At 39.8% G+C, this 8,616-nt stretch overlaps 1 protein-coding gene across 1 annotated transcript; it reads left to right on the top strand.

Moving 5' to 3' along the window:
* The first annotated feature begins 1,338 nt into the window (after positions 1 to 1,338).
* LOC310848641 (DGAT1/2-independent enzyme synthesizing storage lipids-like) lies at positions 1,339 to 7,057 on the top strand. The gene is made up of 6 exons (XM_083748018.1): positions 1,339 to 1,660; positions 2,885 to 3,049; positions 4,796 to 4,986; positions 5,322 to 5,382; positions 5,650 to 5,789; positions 6,860 to 7,057. Exons 1-6 carry the CDS (start codon positions 1,384 to 1,386, stop codon positions 6,962 to 6,964), a joined length of 939 nt encoding a protein of 312 aa, XP_083604144.1. The 5' UTR covers positions 1,339 to 1,383; the 3' UTR covers positions 6,965 to 7,057.
* Positions 7,058 to 8,616: the final 1,559 nt, after the last annotated feature.

Consider the following 8,616-nt stretch of genomic DNA (forward strand, 5'->3'; position numbering starts at 1 on the left):
GACGTGCTAGAACCAAAAACACCCCACTGGCTGTCACCATTAGAGGTTATGTCCGTTAAAAAGACCAATATGAGGGCCAATTGGGCCACATATGAACAACTGGTCATGAAAGAGGAAGGAAAGTGGAAAATGAGGCCGTACGAGCAGGTCAAGAACCAAGTTTATGATTGGCTACACTACTTCCAGATAAATGACATGTTTAGGAAAGATATCAAAGATAAAGGATATGCTGATAAAAACTCTAGATTCCAAATTGAGATCCTGGAAAATAATATAAAAACTTTGTCTAAAATGTACAATCAGTTACTGGACTGGAATCTAATTGATGAGGAAGTCAAGTCGGTAATGACATACTGGGCCAAAGACTTTGGCCGTAACATCTACTTCGAAGAATGGGAAAAACTATGGAAACAACATCTTAAGTTTACGGCTTGTGTGACACTTAAGGAGAATCTAATGAAAATGTTCTACCGTTGGTATATGACTCCCGTTAAATTAGCCAGAATGTACGGATCCTGTAATAAATGCTGGAAGTGCAAGGAAAGAGAGGGGACCTTCTACCATATGTGGTGGGAATGCCAAAAGGTTAAAGGGTTCTGGGAGAGTGTGTATAATGAAATGAAGAAAATTTTAAGCTATACTTTTGTTAAAAAACCCGAGGCATTTCTGCTGGGATTGGTAGGAAGGGAGATAAAAAGGAAAGATTACAAGCTGTTTCAGTACGCAACAACGGCAGCAAGGGTCCTGTTAGCTAAAAATTAGAAATTAGAGGGTTTGCCGACAATTGAGGATTGGAGATCAAAATTACTAGATTATGTGGAGATGGATAAGATGACAGGGAAAATCAGATATATAAAAGACCAGAGGTTTGTAAAAGATTGGGAAAGTCTTACGAAATATCTGGAAAACTTAAGCGATGGACAGATAACACTAGTGGGTTTTAAGGGAGCTCTGTAAGAAGCAAAGGGTTATGTCTAAAGAAAAACAGATGAACTAGAATGATTAACGGCACTACAAAATAAGAAATGCGGAATTATTTGCCTTTATTAATACGGATGATTTGTGGAAAGGTTGAAGGAAGTCACTTTTAAAATATGTGTGATATTAAGTGGAATATTATAGTCTGTCTTGTATTTTGATTTATGTAAACTAATAAAAATTACACATGAAAAAAATAAATACAGTGGGGAAAACTAGGAAAATATTAAATCACATGAGATTTCATGTAATCATGAATGCTTCTGGGATGACAGTTCAAACTAATGTACTGCATTTTCTATTTTCCAGGTAAACAGTTGAAAAAAATACCATCACAACGGAGGAAATTTTCACTTCATATATTTCTTTCATTGGCATACACGTGGTGCTTCAGATTAGGAAACCATGAGGTGGTTTTCTCAAATTCTGGAAAACTGGATCAGTTTTTCTTATTTGGAAGAATATTGGACCTCAGTGGTTCACCCTTTGTGGTTACTTAAGCTTCTGATTTTAATTTATTCACCATTCATATGTACGGTTTTGTGTCTCTGGGCTGTCTCATTTGTGTTACATATTTACAAGAAGATGAATAACCAGCAAGAAAGTGATGTTAGCAAATTTTGGGAGAAACCAAGGAAAATTATTGCTCAAGTTTGTGATATAACTGGAAAGATATGGTATGGTGAGTAAGCTTTCTTTCATTCCAATAATTCAGTCTTATCAGCTCCTATACTTTCATAGGATTGAGCATCAGAATTTCAGACTTGAGACATTGAGACAATAGTTGCTACAGTGCATCAGGTGTGGACCTCTAAACCCACTTCAGAGTCACCACAGCTCCAAGCTGGCCTTGGCTCCATATGGATCAAAAGAAAGGCATGGAATTTTTTTTAGGTAATAAGCAATCAAAACGAAAAACAAAACATATTATGAGGTATGAAATTAAGATATATTACAGAAGAAAGGGTGAGCTGGTGGCTGCATAAACACCATACATTTAATCACATTGAAAGCATGCCTCCTCCAAAAGAAACCTGGAGAACGTTGCTTAAACCTCACAGAGCTTTAATTAGCAAAGCTCTTTAAAAATAGCTTCATGAATTGTGGCAAGAGAAGGGGGTTGGGTTTAAACGTGTAGTGAGTACGCAGCGAATGTAATGAGTATATCATCGTGCAGTGAGACTTTGATGGTGCCATTTTCCAGAGCATGGTAAACCACTAGGTAACTCTGAAACATAAACTCTGGACACAAACCATGGAATCTGCCAGCGTAGGATGTGGTGATGGCTGCTAATTTGGATGGACACTGCGAGAAACCGGATGATGGAATACAGAGAGCTTTGGCTTAATCAACAGGATCCATCTTATGTTCTCATCGCTTCCCAGAGTGATGTTGCTTTAGATGTTGAAGCATTAATCAGAAATACATTACTAAAACCAAGTTTGGGTCATAAGGATGAAACCCTGTGGATACTTAGGACATTGGTCAAGGGTGCATCTGTCTGGGAAACTGTTTTCTCACTTTGTATAAAGTGATTCAGAGAATGGTCTGAAGATATGAGTATTATAACACATATAAATGCTTAAAGGAGATTGAAAGAGGGTCACAGTTTTAGCTTACTCAAAGACTAGGCAAAAATGCTTTCACCTGCACCCAAAAGTAAGCAAGGAAGGAATATTCCAGCAGAGGAGAATACCATTTTTTCTGGGATCACAACAGAGAAAGTCTTGATCTGTATAGATGACAAACTAGCATCCATAACACTGAAACATATAGGAGTGGTTTTTACCTGATCTTAAATTTCAGTTTTCTGAACCGCACTGTTTTCTTCCAATAAAAGATTGCAATATTTCATTTATTTTTCACAAAGTAATATTTATTTGTTGTGGTTTGTATTATTTCCAGGTTATGAAGTTATTGGCATGGAACATCTCCGTAAAGGACCAGGGATTATTGTTTATTATCACTCAGTCATTGCTATTGACTATTCCTTTCTTGTCGCTAAACTTTTTAAGGAGGCACAGAGAGAGTGCTTTTCAGTCACTCATAGAGGCATATATCGGCTACTAGGTAAATTATTAAATTCAAATCATGCTTTTTATCAAAAAATATGTGAAATGTGACATAAAACAATCCTATAAAATATAAAACCATGTATCAGGCAAAGAGGTGAAAAACAACATACAAATAAAATATCAGCAAGATGATGGATGTGACCAAGGGGAACGTAAGGAAAAATAACACTCGTAACCAAGTGTTGATATTTCATTGTATCCCACCTATGCTGTTGGGGCAATCCTCTCAAAGCATGCCTCACTTCATTTCCCAGTGACAAGTTGCCCTGACAGATTCCCATCTGAGTTACAACAATGGATGAGCCCAGAATGAGATGGAGTGTTCACACAAAAAAGAAAGTTGGAAACTGCAGGCTTGCTTTTGGCCATTTACAGCCTCAACCTCTTCTTCAAATAATGTTTCAGGCACCTTATTTGAATCAGGCTATGTTTCCAACGGGATGCTGGTGGCGCTGTGGGTTAAACAACAGAGGCTAGGACTTGCCGATCAGAAGGTCAGCAGTTCGAATCCCCGCGACTGGGTGAGCTCCAGTTGCTCGGTCCCAGCTCCTGCCACCCTAGCAGTTTGAAAGCACATCAAAGTAGATTAATAGGTACCGCTCTGGCGGGAGGGTAAACGGCGTTTCCGTGCGCTGCTCTGGTTCGCCAGAAACGGCTTATTCCTGCTGGCCACATGACCCAGAAGCTGTACGCCGGCTCCCTCAGCCAATAAAGCGAGATGAGTGCCGCAACCCCAGAGTCGGTCACAACTGGACCTAATGGTCAGGGGTCCCTTTACCTTTACCTATGTTTCCAACAAAGCATGTTGACTTGTGTCTTTTGGCCCATGATCACAGGTTGCAGGAATACCTTATCTGGCCTCATAACAGCTATAAGATTACTTTCTACACTCTTCCTCAGGGATCTAAGAAATGGGGCCAACTGCATAATGTGACATCTGATTTCTGTGCTGTAACTGCATATAATTGCTTCTGATTTTCATGCCGGAATAGGACAAGGTGTAGGAAACTGGGTCCCCAACTTGATGATTTCTTCAGGTACAAAGATACCAGAAAACAGGGCCCCACCCGAACACATGGCCAATCAAGAACTCCCACACAATGCTTTTATGCCCCCATGTGACACTGCAATCGAACCCATGTGGCACCCTTGCTGGAGTGTTCATGGCCCTCCACTGCCACTCCCCACACATCATCTTCCTCTGCATGCACACAGCAGCCACAGCAAGGAACTATGACACCACCAAAGGGTCATTTAAATAAGGAAGGAAGTACAAAGCCCCCAAATGCCCAGTAGCACAGAGTGCTCTGTTTGGGGGGTGAATTTGTCCATTGGGTGAATTAACGCAGCATATAATCTCCACCCAGTTACCTGTGCATTAAAAGATGAACTTATGCTAGTGTAGGCAGGATTCAACCAGCATGGGCTCATCTGTGCCATGTGTGTATCTGTCTCTCTGTGCATGCAGCAAGGCACTGTGGCCTGTATTTTTATCATAATGCAAACTTGAATGTCATTCGGTTGTACTACAGACTTGACTTGTGGAACGCATGTCTAAAAAGGTGGCCACATCAGCACTTCCACAAAATCCTACTTGAAAAGTATTGGTAGAGAACTATGGTTGTGATCTGTAACAGTGCAATATCTTTGGAATAATGACACTTGTATAGCATCCACAATATTTCCTAAATAAGCGTTATATAAAATGTATTTTCTTTCTATTTGGGGCTTCTTTTTTCAGGGCTGAAGATACTTTTAAATACCATCAATTTGAAAGATTTCAATAAAGCTGAATGTGTGGAAATTTTGAAAAAAGGCCATTTACTGGGCATTTCCCCTGGTGGAGGTAGAGAAGCAAACTTTAGTTATGACTACAACATAATGTGGGGTAACAGCACTGGTTTTGCTCGCGTAGCTTTGGAGGCAAAAGTGGTGAGTGATCTTTGTCCAATTTGCATTGCCTCCACGATTATCCTAGATAAGACATAATGTGTTGACATCCTTGATCTAGCATCCTAAGTAGTTGAGGACGGCAAAAATATGGTACATTTAAAAAGAAAAATAGCTTATTTCCTCTTCAATTCTTGAAAATCTGGGGGACAGCATGTGCAATTTGAAATCAATTGCGTCTGGCTTGTCATTGTAATGCCGGATGGGGAGCATTATTCCTAGTCCTTAACCAAAATAAAGGTGGGGCAGGTGGGGTGAAGTAATTCTCCATTTTTCACCTTTCTTTTGATTTTGTATTTTTTCTTTTATTCTTTCAGCCCATCATCCCTATGTTTACACAAAACGTTTGTGAAACATACAGGAACATTGGAAAGTCAAGTGAGAAAAATATCTTTTATTCCTTGGTTGATCAAGAGATCTGATATCAGGCAATAAACAGATTAATAATATACAATATACTAGTAGTTTATTCAACGTATACTTATCTGAAAAGGTTGTGCTGTCTCTTAAAAAATATGCACTCAAATTATTTAACCTCATCTCTGGGATGGAATGATTGGGATTGCTAAACACTCAGAATGCCATCAAATTTCAAATTTGATATGGGATCGCTTTCTTACAGACTCTTTTCCCTTTCATACATAGGGTTGACAAGATGGTTATATGAGAAAACAAAACTTCTCTACCTTCCCATATATGGAGGACTTCCAGTGAAACTGAGGACATATATTGGAGAACCCATCCCATATGATCCAAATATAACAGCTGCAGAGCTGGCTGAAAAAGTAAGTTAACTCTACGCCTAGAAGTAAAAAAAGTAGAATATTCTTTTCCTGTTGGTTTCTCTCTTTCAGTCGTATAAATTGTCTTCTGCCTACTGACTTTGCTCCTTCTGTATGACGGGAGATAGGGTTTATTATATAGACTTTTGTGCATTATGTTCATCAGTCAGCTTTCCCGCTCCGTAAATTGTTGAGACCATGAAAAACCTATGCATTTTATGTAGTGCTGCACAAAGATCTGCTCATGGAATAGGACTTCTTCTGCCCACCATATGCCCCAGAATCTGCCCCAGAGGGTTCTTCCAAGCCCCCTCCCCGGTGGGAGACCCAGTAAGCACTGTACGCTCTTAAGCCTCAGTGAAACTATTACTGAAGAACTTCTGTTGTTTGTGTGACTTCTTGCAACTCTGCACGTGAATGCGACTCCATCCTACTCTGCTATTTTTACCCATGCCCTGCTGTGCTGTTTTCAGGCATGGAACCAGGAGGTGACTGATTTCTGTCACTAGCCCTGCCAACCATTCCCATTCTAAGAGAATGAGGGAGGTGTTCATAGTGAGTTCAGGCACCTCTTTTTCTGGAAAAATAGCACTGAGCATAGTGAAATATAACTCAATAGCATTTCTGCAGTTTTCCTCACATAGCTAGAGGTAACAACCATGCAGGAAAACTAATATGTACCAAGCAGCCCAAGGCACTTCTGTTTGGTTGTATCTCTGCCATTCTCATACAGAGCTCTTGGTAAAAAAAACATAAAGACAGGGGGCTAGATTCACTGACAGATGAGCAGTTTCCTAGTGGGGTTCCTCACCCTGGCTGCTCTGGCCCAACACTCCATGTTGAAGAAGCCACTTTTGAGGATTGAGAGACAAGGACTATCATGCAACACATCTCAGTATACAAAGACATTTGCATGAACGAAGTTACATATCATGCTTCTATAGCTGGAATAAATGGGTTACCTCTGGTTCTGATCCCTTTAGCTTTTTCCTCACAGATATTAATAACTGTGAACACCTATTTAGCAATATATTCCTATAACACAATGTATTCCTTTGTTCTTCTTTCAACAGGCAAAGACTGCAATTGAAAATCTTAGGGATAAATACCAAAAAAGGCCAGGAAATATGTTAAGAGCTCTTTCAGAACGATTTGATAAGCATTACAAAGCTAACTAGTCCATATAAAAGAGTTGCAGTGTTTCTGACAAGATGTCTGTTATAGGAAGCATTAATAATTATGTTATTAAAGCTAAGCTGATATACACAGAATTGTGCTGGATTGTGTATTACTTATCCGGAAGGGACCCTAGCTCAGTAGCTCAGCTCCTGCTGTGTGTGCAGAAGGTCCTAGGTTTTCAAAGACATACGAGTGCTTTCTTGCCCTATCCTGCAATACACCCAGAATGCCCCTTTTATAATGGGAAGGTGAGTGCTTAACTGAAACATGAAATAATATTACGAGTGAAAGAGTAATGTCTATAATTCACAACTATTTTATGTTTATAAAAGTCACTCCAAGATTTGAGTCCTATAATGGCTCAACCTTTCTAAACATACAGGAAAAAAGTAGAGAAAACAAAATGGTAGCCATAATTGGTGGCTAGCGACTGACCTAACGACTGACCTAACGAAAACAGCCAGTTCAGCAATGAATCTGGATCTGGGCAATCCAAGTGCAGTTAAACAGCTAAAGTAAGTTGCCTCAGTTTTACAGCTTCAACTTGAGGAATATTCAAGTTGAATATTCCCTTGACTGGGGTCAAGGGAAGGAATCTGAGATGGAAGGGGGTCCCAGAGTAAGAAGAGGGGACAGACATGGCTGCCTTCCTTGCAAAATGGCTGAACAGTTTGAAAGTGAAGCTCATCCCATATGTAGATGTTCTTGTGCATGCTAATAGAGTCTCAGGACCTGGACAACATAATCATGATACTATATGAAATAGAACATCAGTAAAATTTTAGAGCAACAACTTTAGAGCACTTTTTTCCAACTGAAGTGTATCACTTAGAGAGCATTAACAACATCACAGCAAGTGCAACTAAAATGCTTTTTCTCAAAGAAAAAGGACAATGTAGGAAACAATACAGTCAACGTTGAACAGGTTTAAGGCCTGTTGACTGTAACAAGAGAGATAAGCTTTCACTTGATTTGAACCTGTGTTCTGCAGACCTCTGCAGTACACAGAGTTATCCCAAGGGGTCAACAAAGCAGCTGTGGCTGGCAGGTCCTGGTCAAGGGCCCAGGAACTCAGAGGCCTGCTTGTCTAGCACCCATTAGCTGGCTTTCTCCCAATAGGATGTCTGTGGAGGAAGGCATGAGGCCCATCTGCTCTCAAAAAGGAGTGATTCAGCTTCAAGCGGGTTGGCACAGTTGACCCTTGTGGTTCACCCCAACTCTATTATTCTATTATTCCTATGAGGCAGCCCAAAACATATCTATATGAATGTTTACTACATTGGGAACAATTCCACATTTAAAAATGTGGTTATACACCCACCCTCAGATGAACAGCAACACATGACACATTACACCGTGCCATTTATTAACAGAAATAAAGACAATATGGAAAAGCCATGTGTGAAAAACTAAGTACATCTTATTATTAAATAGCTTGTAAAACCACATTTAGCAACAATAAGAAGCTATCATTTTCCGTAGGACTTTATCAGTCTCTCACATCACTTCAGCTCATTGAAGTTTGCTGATATTTCTTTATGCACAGCTATCTTAAGGTCTTGTGCAGCATTTCAATTGGGCTGAGGTCTGGACTTTGACTAGGTCATTGATTCTGTTCTTTTCCAGTCATTCTGTGGTAGATTTCCTGGTA

Source organism: Podarcis gaigeae, assembly GCF_964106915.1.
Source record: "Podarcis gaigeae genome assembly, chromosome: 7".
NCBI lineage: Eukaryota > Metazoa > Chordata > Lepidosauria > Squamata > Lacertidae > Podarcis > Podarcis gaigeae.

Bases quoted from the DNA above. Each gene is read 5' to 3' on its own strand.
- LOC310848641 (XM_083748018.1), top strand. From the start codon at position 1,384: ATGAGGTGGTTTTCTCAAATTCTGGAAAACTGGATCAGTTTTTCTTAT. The intron at 1,661-2,884 runs GTGAGTAAGCTT...TATTATTTCCAG, and splicing joins AACTGGAAAGATATGGTATG to GTTATGAAGTTATTGGCATG. The intron at 4,987-5,321 runs GTGAGTGATCTT...TTATTCTTTCAG, and splicing joins TAGCTTTGGAGGCAAAAGTG to CCCATCATCCCTATGTTTAC.